General features: G+C 43.1%; 1 protein-coding gene across 7 annotated transcripts in view; it reads right to left on the reverse strand.

The window, feature by feature from the left end:
* The window catches only part of ARHGAP26 (Rho GTPase activating protein 26), a 404,595-nt gene that overhangs the window by 282,201 nt on the left and 103,200 nt on the right, over positions 1-19,194 (reverse strand). For all 7 annotated transcript variants that reach the window (XM_045819338.1, XM_045819331.1, XM_045819324.1 and 4 more), the window contains exons 5-6: positions 12,264-12,365; positions 6,567-6,677 (exon numbers count right to left, since the gene is read on the reverse strand). In XM_045819338.1, the coding sequence (XP_045675294.1) occupies positions 6,567-6,677; positions 12,264-12,365 (213 nt within the window). The remainder of the gene's footprint in view (positions 1-6,566; positions 6,678-12,263; positions 12,366-19,194) is intronic.

The raw sequence follows: 19,194 nt of genomic DNA on the forward strand, positions 1-19,194 counted from the left end.
ATTTGGGGACCATCCCCATTCTAACTTGAACTTCTCAATGCCAACTCACATGTTCCAAAAGGTCCACTGACCTCCCTCTATCACGTTACATTAGACACAGTCACTTCCCTTTATGTTTTGTTCAGTTTTTCAATCCCTACATAATATACTTTTACTTATTAAACATGATCTCACTTATTTTCACCAACTCTCCTTTTCTGAGGGCAGACCTAATAATGCGGTTAAGGAAGCTCATTCCACCCCTCGCCCACCCTGATGTAATAGAAATGGGAAGCATCGAGGCACGTGCTACTCCACCTGAGATCAGAGGGAAGACCCGCTTTGGGCTAAGCCACAGGCCCAGCCCAGTCCAGTCCATCAGAGAGCTCTACACTGAGAAGTCAGACAAAAGCCAGCTTACAACAATGTGGTACCTTAACTTCCTATTGCCACTGTCCCCAGACTACCTATCCCCTCAGACCCTCATGGGAGGTGGGAGAAAAGGCACTGCTGGGTCCCCTGGCTATTAAAACACACACACACACACACACACACACACACACACACACACACACATATATCTAGTGGCACCAGAGTTAGATCCCTAACCTAAATCAATGAATGGGCAGTAAGTCACCTAGAGCCACCAAAGACTTTGAAGCAGATAAACTGCTTCAAAGACGACCAAAGCCTTTGGATTTACTCTATGTAGAACACTTTTTTGAGAAGGCCCATCGTTTTCTTTCTACATGGCTCCAGTAGTATACAAGAAAGGACTTGTATATCAAACCTAGTGTCAAGTATTTACAATGAAAACTGTTCTAGCTCTTCCCTCCTTGCTGTCCTTGAATGCTGAATCCCATCACTTTTCCACAGCACTGAGCTATCCTCCACTGAAGAATAAAGCAGAAAATAAGTAGCTAATGCTGAAGTCATTCCTCCTATTAACTCAGACTTATCCTTCACTTCAAGTCAACAAAGCCTCTGTTGCTTAGGGTAAGCAGTGTCTCAAACAGCTCACTAAGATGCCACCAGGGCACACACACAAGTGCTCCAAAGGCAGAGTTACCAATACTTATTTTGGCTTTCACATCCTTTAATGTCATGCCTGACTATCCATTGTTCTGCAGAAAATGATTCCTTAGACACTGCTATCTTTGGCCCACTTTCCCTTCCTTCTCCCCCGGTAGCATCTTTTCTCATCATCCCCACCTACTGACATCCCCTTCCCACAAACTGTATGAACCTTTGCATGTAATACCCGGCGGGAAATGAAAGTCCACTCCTCAGGACGCCAGGCAAGGCCAAGAGAAGGGCTCCGGAGATGGGAAGATCTGTCTGCCTCAAAGTAACATTTCTACTCAAACACAGAGAGGAAGAGCTTGCTGTAGCCTCACTGGCTGTCAGGTAAAAGGAGTCAGCGTGTCCACCCAGGGTCCTCCCTGAACAGTCTGGGGCACAAAATCACAGCACAACCAAGGAAATACCAGTAAAAACCTTCCTGCCTCCCTTTGCCTTCTTCTCCATCGTTATTTTCCTCAGGAAATAACTGAAAAAATACCTATTCCTATTTTGTAGCGGCAACATAGATCGAATTTTTTTTTTAAATAAGCAAAAATGTAACTCCATTTACTGCTGGCTGCATCATTCTGGACTACCTGAAAAATCATGTTGCAGCCATTAATAGACTAGGGCTACTGTTACGGAGTTACATTGTGTCCCTGACCCCTAATCCCCAACCCCCACCCCCACAGTCAAAAATATATGTTTAAATCCCTACCCCCAAAACATACAAGCAGGCAAAATAGAACCAGAGACGTTGAAATAAAGAACAAACTGACAGTGACGGGGGGGAGAATAGGGGAAAGAGGGGGAAGGGTCAAGTCAAGGAACATGTATAAAGGACCCATGGACCAGGACAATGGGGGTGAGCACTGAAGGTGGAAGGTGGGGGTGGTAGGGCAGGGGAGAGTAATGGGGGTAAATGGGGGCAACCGTAATTGAATAATAAAAATACAGGTATTGACTATACCATTCTCTCTACTTTAATGTGTATTTGAACATTTTAATAAAAAATAAAAACTAAAAACCCTTGAAAACATAAAAAAATAAAAAAAATAAATCCTAACCCCAAAGTACCTCAAAATGTGATTCTATTTAGAAATAGGTCTTTACAGAGGTAATCGAGTTAAAACGAAGCTATTAGGCCTTAATCGAAAACGACTGGTGCCCTTACAAAAAGAGGAAACTCGAACACATAGAAACACACACAGGAAGACAGCCATGTGAAGACAAGAGACGGGCAGGTGCAGCTACAATGTGAGGAATGCCAGCAAACACCCAGAGGCTGGGAAAAGGAAATAAAGGATAATTTCCCGACAGTTTGCAGAGGTAGCATGCCTACAGACACCTTGATCGTAAACTTCATTCCTCTAGAACTATGAGGCAATAAATTTCTGTTGCTCTAAGACACCTGTTTGCTCTAAGACACAAGTGTAAGGCACTAAGCTACAGCAACCCTACCAAACTACTGTAGCTGCCAAGAAGCATTCATTGATACCATGAAAAGGACAGAGAGTAGAATGATGTAAACCTGGGCTGGGTAAGCCATGTAACTGCTTTTAATTCATCTTTTACAGGACCTTCATAATGCTACCTACTACTGCACTGGGCTGAGTAAAGACTGTGCTCATCCATGAAATGGGTTTCACACAGGAGTGCCAGCAGGAGCTGCTCAGCAAGAGAGATATAATCAGACTGATGGGTTAGAGGATGCACTGTGGTAACAGGGTCCAAGCCAGGATGGAGAAGGGGGAGGCCCAGGACAGGATGCAACAGACCTGAGAGAAAAAATGAAAACCTGCAATGGGGCAGAGCAGTGAGAAAGCACAGGAAGGCACAGCACCACTCAGGAGGTGAGGGTCGAGAGGATGGGGCATCTGGCAAATGGGAGAATGAGTTCTCTGTAGCACGAGGTAACCTTCAATTATGAAAACTTGGGGAACAGATGGAACAGGCCTTCGCCTTCATGAAGTCCGTACGTCATTATCTGCAATCCAAATCTCCGGAACATTTGGTACCTCAACAAGAAAACAAAGGCTTCCAGGGCAAACACACAAAAAATTATGTATATACAGTTTAGACCCCAGAAGTCTGATTTTTCTTCCTTGAAATGCTAGCATTTTGTTTGTTTTTCTGAAGGTCATAACATCCTGTTACACGAAGTTATCTTCTAAGAAACAAATGAGCAGAATGGGTATGGGGGTTCCCTGTATGGCTGAAAGATTCCCTTCACTGCAACCAACTCAAACTATGAATACCAGCCCCATTCACTAAATGTGACCTTGGAGAAGTAAATGAATGTGCTTCCATTTCTTCATCTGAGACAGATACAAAAACAGTGCCTACCTTCCCCAACCATATAAGGGCTGAATGACGTACAGCACTGGAGGCCGGCACAGTACAGCTGCAGCCAGTATCGATCACTAATTCTTGTTCTTTTGTACGGTGTAGGCCAGTGGCAAAAACTTTAATGTGCAAGAGAATCACCTGGAGGACTTACTAAAATACTGATCACTGGGCCCCGCCCCCGACTTTTGGGGCTAGGGTAGTCTGAGAATTTGTATTTCTCAGACTTTGAGAACCACTGATCCAGTCAGTGGCATTTTCATTCTATGAATCCCTTCTCCCTCTTCTCAGCTGCTCCTGAAGCCACTGGCCTGCCTATAAGCTGGTGTGTTCAGAAATGAGAACTCCTGTACAAACGTGAAGGTTAAACATGTGAGTCCTACATCAAGCCTCACAACCAACTCATTTAATTCAACTTCAGCCAAGTCTCTTCATTCTAACATGAGACCAGACCTTTTTTTCACTAGGTTTCCAGGTGCCTCACTTTACAACTTGAAAAACATCTGCCAACCACAGTGATTTGCTCCTCTTTAAATTCCCCAGGCACTTCCGTGGCATGCACCCTGTCTGCCCCGGCCCTGAACTGCCTTCGGCCTTGGCTACCTCTCCACTATATACATCTTATTTTCCTGGTGAGGCTGTGAGCTCCACAGACACAGCAGCTGGGTCTTCAGCATTTTCTGGCTTATTCAATAAATAAATGCTTTTAGATTTACTGAGACTATATTAAAACTGGTAGACTGTTAACATTGGCACTTGAATATTTGTTCCTTCGAGGAGACACCGGGCAGCTAAAGCTGATATATTCCTCTATCTCAGAGTAAAAAATAATTAACTGGATGCTAATTAGCAATTACATAACAAATATATAAAGTTGTGTGCTAATGAGGTTAACTCTCTTCTAAGCATCTTACATGGACAAAGAGTTAATCCTCATAACATCTTTATAGGATAAATGGCATTATTTACCCATTTTGCAGACAAGTGAATTAAGGCTCAGAGAAATAAATAACTTCCCCCAAGGACACAGCCTGAAAATGGATGAGCTGGAATTTAAATCTAGGCATTCAGGCCCTAGAGCCCTTAACAATGATGATATATTGCCTCTCAAAAAACTCTACACACTTGTGTACTATAATAGAGTGCCAGGATATTGAAGGATAAACCCTTGTAGATTTCTTGGGAGTAGAAAAAAAAAAAACAGGACAAAGAGGAAGAGGAGGAAGGAAAAAGAAGGAAGAAAGCCCACCTTAATCAGCAGATTCATCCAGCTAAGCCCAGCCTAGATTGGTTGAACCCCACAGAAGTACAAAAAATAAATGTATATTGTTATATTTGTTACCCAGCAAAAGGTAAAAGATACAATACCTGAGTCACTAGGAACACCTGGTGAGAGATCAAAGTGCACCACAAAGCTCTGCTCAAAATGTAGGATGGGCTAATTAAAGTGTAACTCATCCAAATTAGGAAATTACAGAGTAATATCCATCAACATATTACATATTACATATGGACTGTTAGAATGACAATCCATATTTTTCCCACTAGGAACGAACTCTCATAAAAGCAAGCAAAAATCCCAAAGGCTAACTCTGTGGCAGCATTTTAATTCCTGCCCTGACCACAGACAGGAAAGAGTCTTCAGTACACCTCTGACTGAAGGCTGGCCTGAACATCTCTGTACCCTGAACAGGGAAACCAACAAGCTTGCCCTCTCTGACAGATGGCTTCTCCCACCTCGCACACCCTGCTGTGTCAGCAACCACTGCTAGCTAGGAAGTTGGCTCTAACGTTTTTAATATTCAGATAAGAAGACTGAAGTAATTAAGGACTTTTAAACATTTGCCAGATAAGCCCTGGCCAGGTGGCTCAGTTGATTGGAACATCATCCCATACACCAAAATGTTGTGGGTTCGATCCCTAGGGCAGAAACCTAGGTTGCATGTTCACTCCCTACTTGAGGCATGTATGGGAGGCAACCAACTAATGTTTCTCTGTCACATCAATGTCTGTCTGTCTGTCTGTCTCCCCCACTTCCCTTCTTTCTAAATTAATGCACATATCCTCAGGTGAGAATTAAAAAATTTGCCAGATAAGGTGGCTGGGAGTGGAATTCCAAGATCATAGTCCCAGTACAGTGAAAGATGTAAGCATCAAATTCCAAAGCCAACTGGAGTACTGAAAAAACCATTAGCAAGTTTCCATGTCTAAAAAGCTTCCCAAAAGTTTGTACATTTGATGTGGGGCCTAAAACACTCTTTACTAAAAAGAATAGTCATTTTCTTTCAGTTTCTTATAGTTTTATTCTTAAGAGAATCACTCCTCTTACCTCTAGCTAGGTAAGAATCTTATTTGTATAGACAGCTCACCCAGACTTGGGTCCAAATCAGAAGCTGCATTTGACTAAAAAAATTCAAGGTCTGCAGCATTTTTAATTGAGACCCTTAAGATCTCGTGGTGTTTCCACAAAGTCTTCTGAACAGTGCCACAGTGGGGTGGGGTAGCACCATGTCTGCATGAAGCTACAACCACAATGGGGTGGCCTCAAGTACAGAGAGACCTGTGTCCACACTATAACCTTTCATGGCTGCAAAGACACTGCCCAAGTCCAAATCCCATCACAGGCCACCCAGCAGACTCTCCATGCTGCTCAGTTACAACAAACCTAAACTAAGAAATTGCTTTATAAAGTATCTTTTAATGCATGAGTGGGATGAAGAGGGGCTTTAAACTCAGTATGCAAAAAGGAGAAAGGTATCACGTACATTCTCCTATTTCCTAGGTCACTGCTACATTTGGATTATTTGAGGAGGTGAGGAAGGGAAAGGGAGGAAGAAAGTTAAGGTGTAATCACCATGTATCAGCAAGATGAAAAAAAACTCCTCCCCTCCCTTATTTTCACCAATTCCACCTGCAAACCAAATAAGACAACACAGGGTGGCTGGAGGAAGCAACTACTGCTGAACACTCTATCTCCCTGTCTGGGGTTGTACGTGAATGACGACAGGAAGAACCCACAGCAGCCAGGTTGGGATGCACTGCTCTTTACCACAAGGCACAGCTTCAGGGCTGGTCAACCTCTTCATCAGCAACTGAGATCATTCTGTCAGCTAAGTAGTTGGAATAAGGGGTGGGGATAAAAGTATGGAAACACCATTAAACACAGAGCATCTACTTACAGGTTCCACGAACTCGAACATCTTTCTCTCTTGGACTTCCTGTACCTTGAAGACATACTCCAGGGATACTTCATAGAAATGCTGTCGGACCACGTCCAGTTGACTGTCTGCCTACAAATAAGATGGAATTTCAGAGAAAAATCAAGTCACGACCCAAGGAGAGCATTCAGCAAGCAGGCCAGAAAAAGTCTTGAGGTGGTTTTTAAAAGCAAATCAAAGAGCATGAAACATAAATAAGAATAACAATAATGGTTAGCTGAGAACTTAACTTTGTACCAGGCACTGTGTCCATAACTATACATACATTACCTTACTCAAACTTCATTAATTCTAATTATTTAATACTCATTAAATTCCTAAGAAGAAGATACTACCTTTACCTCTAATTTACAGGAGGAAAATGAATTCTGCTAACATTAAGGACCCTGAGGCAGCCAGTACAGAACAGAGCTAGGACTTCTGTCCTGGCTGATGTGCCTCCAGGACTCGTGAGTGCCTTTAAATCCCTAGGCAGCACTGCCTCCCCTCACTAACTCCTCTGACCACCACACAGCCCCCATAGATCTTTCCCGCATAAGCTAGATGAGTGCCTCCCACAGAATGAAGGGGTTAGAAGGAAAGTCCTCTGAGAAAAACAGCAGTCCTGCATCAGTCCTGGATTGGAGTTGCAGCTCTCTCATTTTCTATCTAGTGAGACCAGCTCAAGTCATTTATCCTCTTGGGTCTCTTTCCCACACCTGGAGGATGGAGATGATAGCATCTGCCCTTGCTCTGACTAGAGCTGTTTCAAAGAGAAACTGAGCTAAAGGTTGCAAACAACTTGAAAACCAGGAAGTGCAGTACACCTTGGTTGTTATTATCACCAGGGACATAAGATTAGATGGGTTTCAATCCCTGCTCCTCCCCTAAGCCAGCCACATCATCCCCAAGCAGTTACACTCTTCTCCCAACTGGTCTCCCTGCTTTCAATCTCTCTCCCTCCCCTTCCAATCCAGTCTCCACCCAGCAGCCAGAATACCTTTTCTAAAATCTAAATCAAATGCTCTCACAGTCTCTTCAGTGCCTTCCCCTGGCCTCCACCATGGTCTGCAAGACCTGGTGTGACCTGCTCACCCATCCCACCTCACCTCCTCCCACCCCAACTCTCCAGGCACTCGGGGCTCCTTGCTGTCCTCCAACACTCCAGATTTCTTTCTTGCCATGCAACCTTTGTACTTGGTGTTCTTTCTGCTTAAAAACCTCTTCCCTTAGATAAATATTCAACTTTTTAACTTCAGTACACAATAGGAAACACCCTTTGCATTATGACCTAATAAACATACATTTATACTTAGGTGCAATACACTTCCATATTTTTCATTCTCTCTCAGCCTACTCTATTCTATTTCATGACCCAGACAATCAGATTGTATGACATACCCATAATTATGGAACACTTAGCTTGCTCCTTCCCATCCTTCTGGTCTCTGTCCCAATGTTACAACTTCAGAGCAGCATTCACTAACCACATTATTTTAGATAGGCCACTTCAGGAGGTCTCTATCTTCTCCCCCAGTTTATTTCTTTATCATTATATAACATTCTTATTTATTCCTCTGTTCTCTTGTATATTGACTAGTGGAAGATAAAGTCAGTAAGAGCAAAGACCTTGTCTCATTTTTCTACTTTTCTATCCCAGGTCCCTGAAGGGTGCCTGACCCATAGTAAGCATTCAGCAGACACATGAGGAATGAATGATTGATCTCTGGGTGGCCATCAGGACCAAGCACTCAGAAGAAATGTGCAACTGAATGCAATTCCAAAGGAAGAGGAAGAAGAAATCCCAAATGGAATGGTATGTGTCTCCTGTCAAATGCTCCCCCTCATCTGAGCCACAGAACTCACACCCTTAGCTCCCCCTGAAATGGAGTCATAAGCCAGGATTCCAACCCAACCAGCAGGCCACTCAAGACAGTTTCCCTGCCTGTTCCTTGAGAAACTAAATCTACCAGTTTGTCTGAGAGCCACCAACCATTCTGTGCATCTTGTAAAAGAGACATTCTCCTAGACTGTAAGTTCCATGAAGGTAGATCATTCACTTCACCTCCACAATACACCCAATGCCTGAACAGACTTGTTCACAGAAGTATGCAGTGAATATTTGTGGAACAAATGAGTATTATCTCTGAAGCAAGCTTCTGAGCCACTGAAGAATACATAGATTTTTAAAAAGTCATCCACTAGATGGCAGTGTCATTCCACATGGCTGCCCAAGATCTCCACCAGGGATCTAGGGATGAGCTAGGATTTCTAAGTATTGGGTTCAGAGCCCTGCAATCAGGGAACGATTTTGGATAATCAAAGAAAGCAGATTCTATTAAATTTGTACTAGGTATTTAATAATGATACTAAACGTTGATTTTTTTTAAATCAATGTGCAGAAAATCACCAGTAAATAACTGGAAGGCCTTGAGTACATCAGTTGATCTCTACAGGAAACTCAGTTCCTTCAAAGTTAAGTTCAGGAGGTTCAACCAGATGATCAATCACCAAGCTCCCCCCTATTCTGGCCAGTTCAAGGCGCCTGACACACGTTGAATGACAATGGCAGGCAGGCAGCAGAGCACTATCCCTCGCTCCCCCATGAAGCGAGAAGCAGGAGAGCAAACTGGGTTAAGGGAAAGGGCTCCAGAGTCAGGAGCCAGGGTCCAAATCCTCGCTGACCAGCTGTAGGCAGACTATTAACCACATAAGTTTCCTAATATGTAAAATAAGGGAATACATTACACATTACGTATGTAATAAGGGAATACATCTGCACCTCACAGGATGGCTATGAGGATTAAGAAGATTCCATGTAAAATGCTCAACACAGTATCTGACACATAAATATGCATTCAATATTTGCTGCTATTATTATTGTCAGTACAAATAATAACACTATTGTTATTATTAGATTATTTAATTTAATTCAGTTCAAGTACAACCAAATAGTAATGATTGAGAATAGGCCAGGATTCACTGGAAAGACCTTTGGCCCACTCCTTGCTCTCAAAGTACTTAGAAAGTATGAATGGGTAAAAGATAAGAACACAGAGGACTGTGACAAAAGAGCATAATGAAAAAATATCCACTAAAATATAAACTAGCAAAGTCCATGCCACAGACTGAATGTTGGTGCCCCTCCTCATCAATTCACATGTTGAAACCTAATCCCCAATGTGATGGCATCTGGAGGGGGGCCTTTGGGGGTAGTTAGGTCATGTGGGTGAAGCCCTCAGGAATGGGATCACTGCCCTTATAAAGGGACCCTTACCCCTTCTGGCCAAGCAAGGACACAGAGCAAGACTGCTGTCCATGGATGAACCAGGAAGCAGGCCTTGCCAGACACCAAGTCTGCCAGCACCTCAGTCTTGGACTGCCCAACCTCCCGAACTGCGGGGGATAAATTTATGTTGTTTACAAGCCACCCAGTCTGTGGTATTGTGTTAAGCAGCCTGAACAGACTAAGGCAGTCAAGAAGGGTGCCATCTGACCTAGGGATAGGGGATGGAGAAGAACAGGCCAGTCACAGGGATAATTCTCTACATTTGTGTGGCAGCTATAACTTGCCTTCTCAGACATGAAGTAGGTAGGACATGTATTTTACGAGCATTTTACAAAGAAATACAAACTCAGAGAGATGAGTACTTGTTCCAGGTTACAAGTGAGTACATGGCAGAGCAGGCTTGAAATAAGGTATCTCCTTGCCAGCCAGTGTTCTGGTCCCTCAGTCATGCCTCTAGAGGAGATGATGTTGGCACAGCCCTAAAGAACTTGCCTGACTCTTCCCAGATCAAGTCTGCACTATCCAGGCACGGAGAGAACAGAGCGGGAGGACAGTGCCCTCACTCTGGGGAATGCCATGCCTGTGAGGTAAGTGTACAGCAGGCCTCCCATAATCAGTAGGGACTGGAACAATACACACTTGCTCAACTCTTGAATACCTCAACTCATCTAACTGCTTAGAAACTGTAGAGCTGGCCAGAGCTGGCCATTGTGACCTGCATCCAGAAACTGTCCTTAAATACAGTTTCCAAATCCACTAAAAAGAGAGTACATAAGAACAAAATCTAAGTGGAACTATATACAGGTCCAGCAGAAGTAACACCTGCTTGAATGTGGTTGGTAGGATAATAATATGGGTATAATCATTTATAGCTTTAATTTAAACATTTCACCTAAAATGTCCTATGGTGTGCTTGAGTGTGATATTGTTATGTTACAGAATTACATGCTTACGATTTTGTAATAAAAGACTTTATAATGAAAAAGGGGTTTATTTGCGTCAGACCCTGTATTTATCATATATAAACACATGTCCTAGGGTGTCTTCTGGTGCCTAAATCCCCATGTAAAGCTGTGAATAGCCTTTATATACCAGACAGTAAAAATAAATATTTCTTCAGCTTTCTCTATCATATTTGACAAGATTTACCTGAGTAGCTATACTCCTTTTAAGTATCACCTCATGTATTTGCTTCGTTTTCCCTACTCAGGCACAAGAACTTCAAAGAAAGCTTTTTAGTATTTTCTACATTCTACAGTTCATACCAAGTACTCAATTGCTGCTAACTGGTTGGCCAGAACTGGTCTGCAAAGTCCACTATAAACACTAGCAGCTGAAGTTGTTGCTAAGTCTTCATTGTCACTCAAACAACTGGTTTAAATACCCAACCAAAGAGTTCTGAGAACCAGCCCCATCCCTAACTGAGGAGGTGGAACAAATCCTGCTTGGGAGTGGATTCAGACTCCACTATCTCTTGAGTTGTTTTCATCTTTCCACTTTTGACCCTAGCATTTCATATGAACTTTCACTTTACAAAAGTACTGGGGTGGTATTTGCTCCAAAAAAAAAACAAGGAAATTTAAGAATGAGGTCTAGCCTGAAAACCATAGCTACTCTTTAGCAAATACCTGAGAGAGATCATCAAACTGTTAAGAATTAAATAAAACGACATTTGTGTAGCTAAATTTGGAGTTTCACCAGGAAACCATCCTGTCTCTCAGGAACATAAACTCCCTTGCCACGTAAACCTCCATAACAGAATAAAAATGGTCACTGCTCCCTGGCTGCAAAGCTGACTCTTAAAAAGACCCCATTCAGATCCAAAAAGCCAGGGGCAGGTCAGAAAATTTACTTTTTTGAAACAAGGTTATTACCAAACCACAAACCACAGGAGTGACAATAAAGTATTGCTTTTAAAAAAAAAAAAAGACTACCATCAAGTACTGGTTGAAACAGACTTTTTAAATTAACACAAAGGAAGTTGACCAAAGTGTTTCAGGTGCTAACATTTCAAATCACTGATAAAGGGTAGAAAGTCAAAAGGTGAAGAAATAGAGTACGGAATCAAGGTCAAAGGGTAAGAGAAACAGGAAAACAGATCTCAGTTTGAAGGGAAGAAGCACATTCTAGCACTTAGGGCTGCCCAGCACGGAGGTGGGTGAGCTTCACCAGCCGTATGTTCTTCTGCACTCACAGGCTGGACAGCCACCAGGGGTATGGTGTGGGTGGGAGGACACGAAGACAGTCCAGGCACCCAGCATCAGATCAAGCGCCTGGTTTCTGAGGTCTCTCCCAAACCTAGGATTTTCTGGCAGATTATAGCCAGTACATATCCGCAGCACCATGTAAAAATAAAACAATTTATTCAGGATGCTAGTAAAATTTCTTACCTCCTGAAGCTGAGATTCTTTCTTTTTGGAAGACAAATTTAAGTGTTTTTCTAAGACACCATAATACTTCTCTGTCTCCTTGTCATACTTCTTTTTGGCTTCCTGAGAAAAAGAGAAGAGAAAGAGTAAAGCATTGCAGCAATAAAAGCAACCTGGGTCAAGATCTTTCTGCTCTTCTTCACAGCTTCATCATTCCCTCAGGCCACAGAACAGCAGCACACAACTTGGCTTCTACTCTTCCAATAATGCCCATTAAACCAAGCAACTACCCAGGAACAGCCCAATGGCTTTGAGTGTCTGTCAGAGAGGCCATCACAATGCCAGAAACAAGGCAGATACTGGTGCTTCACAGCGGCAAAGCTAAAACTCCACCTTCTAAGAACTTCGGTTGTAAAACAGAAATTTCTAGTTTCTAACTCACAAGGACATTCAAAGCCAAATGAAGGAGAAAAGTTACCTGTGAAGATAATCTCAAAGTAGGAAGATCATACTTATCGCTGGAATGGGACAAGTCTATAGACTGAGATCCAGCTTTAATAGTGTTCAAAAAGTACTTCTTAATATAGAGACCCAAATATCTATTGATGCAATAATATGACATACAGGCCTTTAAGCTGAGGAATATTCAAAACAAAGAAGATATTATCTTCACGAATGTGTTCACTGCAGCATCATTAATCAGTGAAAAAAAAGGGCAGCAAGAAACAGCAACAGTGGCAGTAATGTCACCGTTCAAGGTTAGGATCTGGGATGATTCACGGATAGAACATCCAACATACGTAACTGGGAAGGGTAGGCAGCCATATGAAAACTGCTAATCATATAATGCAAAGTAATGATAGTATGATATACACTTGGTGTATCCTATATAGACTATATATATTTATACATACAGATTAGGTGGGAAAATACCTAAATGAAAATACTTGAGTTAAGGCAATGTGATGTGTGGTTTTTATCCCTCCATTTGGGAAATTTTTACTGTCCTATATTAACTGCTTTCAAAACGAAAAATAACATAAATATCATAACACAACACACATAATCATCCCTGCTGTCCCACCACATCACTGAGTCATTGAGGGTGTATTTTATCTCCCATTTACAGACAGGAAAAACTTAGATCCAAGGAGGTTAACTTGTACAAAGTCACAGAGAATGACAGAGCTGGGACGTGAGCCCAGGACAAGCTGCCTCCAAGGCCCGCATAGCAACCTCACTCGAGATACAGTCACAGGCATCTCTTCCTTCAATGTCCCCATGGAGATGGTAGGGAAAGGGACAGGGAGAAGGTCAGCACTGGCCTGCTAAACAGGATCAAATTTACTGAATGCATCACTCCTGCTTTGGACTTATGTGGATTGGAGCCCACAGAAGATTTTCCTGCAACTCCCAAGCCTTTAAGAGAAGAAAAAATTCTGCAGCCCGATAAGGAAACTCAGAGACATCGCTCTTCATTTAACAAAGATATAACACACAACCACTGTGTGTTGGGCTCTTTTAGGCACTGAAATACAAGATAGCCGCAGTCCCTATCCTCACAATGAGGACGTTCCAGTAGAAGAAACACAATTAACCATAAACAAGTGAGCAGCATAATGGTAGACTGCCACAAGTGCTGTGAAGGAAATAAGCAGGGTGTAGTCACAGAGATTCTGCAGATAAGGTGCTTGGGGGAGGCCTCACTGGGGAGGTGAGGGATAAGTTAAGACCTGCTGATGCCACAAGGAGCAAAGTGGAGGCTTTCAGAGCAGGAGAGCAGTAAGTGCCCTGGACTTTTGGCCACTCTGGGCCAAAGTGGCACAAAAATTACCAAGAAGCCAGTGCCTGAAGCCCCAACCAGCTCCTGTGATGTCAGACACCATTTATCTGGTTAACAGCAAAATTCTAAATGGGCAGAATTATCATCTACACAGTTTTATTTTTTATTTATTGATTTTAGAAAGAGAGGGAGGGAGGGTGAGTAAGAAGAGAGATTAAGAAACATCAATTTGTTCTTCCCCTTATTTACACATACATTGGTTGCTTCTTGTATGTGCTCTGACTGGAGATCTAACCCACAATTTTGGTGTATGGGGATGACGCTCTAACCAACTGAGCTACCCAATTTTAGCTGACACGTATCCATTTCTACAAATCTGAATTGTGTTTAAAAGACTACTTACACACAAGAAAAATCAAACATGCATAAGCAAATGAAGAAAAGCCCGACAAGGTTTACTCTTTCAAATTTGAGAGGGACAGGCAAGACCTTGACTCACACAACTCTCTTGCTTTACAGAAACCAGTGACTGCGCTGAGGCTCCAAGTCCCATTTAACGCTCACTACACCAGCCACTCCACCGGCCCTGTCACCAATCCCAAAGAGGAAAACCCTGAGCCAAGATAGTCCAGCTAACCACAAGTGAGAAAAGGCCAGGAAACGTGAGTCACTGGAATTCTGTGACTTTCTGGCAACTCAAGCCTCCACATTCCATGTTCAGGAGAACAGCCGCAGTGAAAGGGAAAGGGAAGCAGTTCCGTCCTGAGCCACAGCAACCAGACAGACATCTGTGGGAATAACTTTACTAAGATTTATGTAATGTCCTTAAGATTGGGTAGTATCACTTAGTTTCTCAGGGACAAGACGGTGTTTGCCCTCCAGGGCATCCACTGTGGGTGGCTAAGTGGAGAATGGACAGAGGAAGGACCCTCCACTTCCAACTCTATATGCACCGACTCGAAACCAATCATCACCCCTGGCCAGGACTTGGTTCCCTTATCTACGGACTGAGCATGGCTAGATGAGACCACTGCTCAGGTTTCTTCCTCTTTCAGCTCAAAGACTGTCTAACAAGGACAAGGACACTTACCTCCTCATAGGTTGTTACAACTAGACTCGATAAACCATATACAATGCTTAGCAGAGTGCCAGGTACATGGAAAGTGCTTAACAAATCTCAGTGGTGGTGACAAAGATGGGGTGGTAGCGATGGTGGTGATGGCAATGACGAGGTCCATCACTGAACCCCACCTCCTTCTTTTCAGGAACACCACTTGCTTTCCACAGCCCATATCCAGGAAGGTAACCCTCCACAGCACTGCCACACTTTGAGATCACATGTGTACTTAAATCTCTGTGTCTGACGTCCTTCTCCCCAGCCACACTACGAGTACAACAACCACACCTGCACTTCTCCTCCACCATACGCCAGTGTGGAGTGCAAGACCAGGCACGCAGCAGGCTCTCGCGTATTTTTAATGAATCAACTGTGTGTACAGAGTATAGTAACATCAATGACTATATGACAGATACTGTTCTAAGCACTTCATGAGTTCATGCATTTCTTCCTTGTAATAACACTATGAGGAAAATACTATCATGATCCCCATTAAATAGCCCACGAAATAGTCATGGAGAGGTTTTGATAACCTCCCCAAGTCTACATGCAAGCGACGGACGTGAGATCTGAGCTCCAGCAGTCTAGCTCTAGCGCCCACACTTAACCTCTGCTTGCCAATGTCTATTCTACTTTCATTGCAGAGCCCAGCTGTGGCTGCAGGAAAAACACACTCACCCAAACTCAGAACTCTAAACGCAGGGCCAAGGTTACACCGAGCTGCAGGGTGGTACCCTACTCCTGAGAAGCCACACCAGCATAAGAATGCCCAGGAGTCCACCTCCCTGGCTGCCTTCACACCTCACACTCCAACTTCAGCTTCTTGAAAGTAGCAACAGCTTGTTAAAACAACACAAGCAGCACCAGAGGGGACAAGAGGAGGAAGGGCAACTTTAAAATCACACAAGCAGAGTTCAGAAACTTGAACTTGGCCACTGAACAGCACTTGCTGGCTCTTAACAACTCTTGAATCTGCTTTCTAGAGCACCTAGTGTAGAGGGTTGGTTGTTCCTTTGTTTTCTCTGCAATGCACACAATACTATGATATATAGTGGAACCTCAGTTCCCAAAACTTAATTCGTCTCTAAGGCTGTTTGAGAAGCAATTTGTTAGAAAACCAAATCTCCTTTCATTAAAAATAATGTACATTGAATTAATCCATTCCAGACTCTCTCACCACAATGGCTGTTTTAATCTTTCTTATATACAGTATAACTAATGTACTGTTTAAATCTACAAATAAGGACAAGAAAATTTAACAAAACAAAAATGAAAAACACAGTAAAAATGAAAGTTTACACAGGCAGTAGAACTTACCTTCAATGCTGAGAGCTACTGATGACTGAATACAGAGAAAAGGGGTGGAGGTATAGCGGGATGTTACGGTTTGGAAGGGGAGTCCCCTTTCATAGAAATGTCACATAGCTCTTCTTCTGGGGTTCTCTTCCTCTCTTTTGTCTCTTTGCTCCACAAGAACGTGCCTCAGGCTTACTGGGCATCTGTCTCACTCAAAACCTATCCAATGATGTTTGTTTTTACCTGCGTTTTAACACTTGCCTGAAGTAAAACACTGCATTGGCACTGAACAAGCTAATCGCACAGTTTGCTACTTGTATGTCAGGGTGATATTTCTCAATTAAACTTTGCATTTCTCCCCATTTCCCAAGCATTTCCTTGGTAAGTGAAGTAGGAATAGCCTACCTTACCTCTTTTTCTAACTCTTCAATTGCAAACTTAACAAATTAAGTTTGAGAACCAAGCTTCCATTGTATCAACATGAACGGGTTGTCAGGTAGAGAACTAACATTTTGTTGGACAACTGAGACATCTTTTTCTATGAAGAACTTGGTCTAGAGCCAAATGTTCAAGATGGGAGACCATCGAGAACTGAGGCTTGACTGTAAATGTATTTGGTGGGGGCGGGGGACGGTGGAGAGGAACCAGTGCACTGAAAAAGAAATGACAAAGGAGGAGGGATACACAATCACCCCCAACGCCAAAGCATCTTTCTTCAACAGGAGTGAGCAAATAGAGTATGTGTGAGAGGAAACATGTTTTGGTGAGCAACCATTTTTCTTAAATTTTTTAATTCTCATATTTCTCACCGCCTATAGCCCTGCCCCCTCCCACCCAACCTAGAAAAGTACCTGCTCCTGCCATTATGACCAACGAGATTAACCCAAAGGGAGCCTCACTGAGACTTCTGCTCCGCTTCCCTCCTCTGCCCCTCTTGCCTCCTCCATGCTGCGATAACTTGTCAAACCAGTGCTGAGGGAAGAGGCCAGAGTGAGAGGCGTCTGTGCTAGGAGGGAAAAGTGACTGCTGGAAAAATGACTCAGTCAACAGCTCCGTGCTGCCACTGCCTCAGAGCCGTTCAAAACCTCCAGAGCTGCTGCAGTGTGCTTTCAGGAGTAGGAGGCACAGTCCCCAAGGCCACGGAGAAGCTGCTCACTGGGCCTGTGTCAGCGAGAACTGGGGAGGGACACTCAGGACATTTTCTCGCCCATTGCTGAGTTTGCTCACAGTCTGGGACAAAATCCTAATGGAACAAGACATCCCTTTAAATCTTTAGTCTCTGATACAAAGCCAATAACCCCCAATTGCTTCATAAATGTAAACTGTAAAATTGGTAGAAAAGTGCTGTAGAATGGAAAGAAAAATCTTTGCCATGGTCCTTCCTTCAAAGAATGAATAACCCTGACTGAACTGAACATCATCTCTTTCAGGCCCTAATATATTCATATTCAGAAAGCAGATGCAGTTGGGAGAGAGGGAATGATGGGGGAAGGCCCCACTTCTTTTTTTTCTTCTTCAATGTACATTACTTCATTTAATCTTCACAGCAAGGGGAAAGTAGTATACTGTATTACCTGCATCTCTACATGGGACGACATAGCCCAGGCAATATCCTAGTCTTGTCTAGTAAGTGATGAAACTGAAATTTATACTCGTATCATTTTTTAAATTTTATTTTAATCATTGTTCAAGTATAGTTTTCTGTCCTTTACTCCCATCCCACCCCACCCACTCACCCCTCTCCCTCCCTCCCATTTCCACACCCCCCCTAGTTTTTGTCCATGTGTCCTTTATACTTGTTCCTGTAGACCCTTCCCCTTTTCCCCTAAAATTCCCTCCCCTCTCCCCTCTGGTCAGGTCACTGTCAGCCTGTTCTCTATTTCAGAGTCTTTGGCTATAGTTTGCTTGCTTGTTTGTTTTGCTGTTTAGGTTCCTGTTAAAGGTGAGATCATATGGCATTTGTCTTTCACCGCCTGGCTTACTTTGCTTAGCATAATGCTTTCCAGTTCCATCCATGCTGTTGCAAAGGGTAGGAAGGAGCTCTTTCTTTCTTTCTGCTGTATAGAATTCCACTGTGTAAATGTACCATAGTTTTTTGATCCATTCATTTACTGATAGGCACCTAGGTTGCTTCCAACACTTGGCTAATGTAAATAGTGCTGCTATGAACATTGGGGTGCACAGGTTCTTTTGGATTGGTGTTTCAGGGTTCTTGGGATATAATCCCAGCAGTGGAACTGCTGGGTCAAAAGGCAGATCCATTTTTAGTTTTCTGAGAAAATTCCATTTGGGTTACCTTTTTCCCACCTACAGGATCTTCTCAAGGCCATTTCACAACTGAGTATAAAATCCATCTAAACATAAGAGTATGATGCTGCCACAAATGCCCTGCAGATGGCGCAAGGGACTGGCTAAAAGACAGTTCTGGAAAAGGAGGAAGAAAACCCTGAAAATCCTCTTGTTTTCACTGATTCCAATGAAAACACCTTCCCTGCAGGTGGCCTCTAAAACTCCACTGGAGGTCAAACTGACTAGGGCTTCCTAGTGATTTCTCACAGGATATGGGAACCCAGGAGAATCCCCCTCTTAAAAGTGAACAAGATTCCCTTTGCAGTCTTTTCAGCAACATTCGGATTGGCAAAGTTTGGGCTACTGTCCCTCTAAGTGATAACAAATGGTGACTCTGGGCTGAAGCAGTCCCACCTGTGCAATGTGTTAAATATATATTTTTATTGATTTGCCAACATTTTTTTAAA

Source organism: Phyllostomus hastatus, unplaced genomic scaffold (genome assembly GCF_019186645.2).
Source record: "Phyllostomus hastatus isolate PE091 unplaced genomic scaffold, TTU_PhHast_1.1 phas_contig_150, whole genome shotgun sequence".
In the NCBI taxonomy this organism is placed as follows: domain Eukaryota; kingdom Metazoa; phylum Chordata; class Mammalia; order Chiroptera; family Phyllostomidae; genus Phyllostomus; species Phyllostomus hastatus.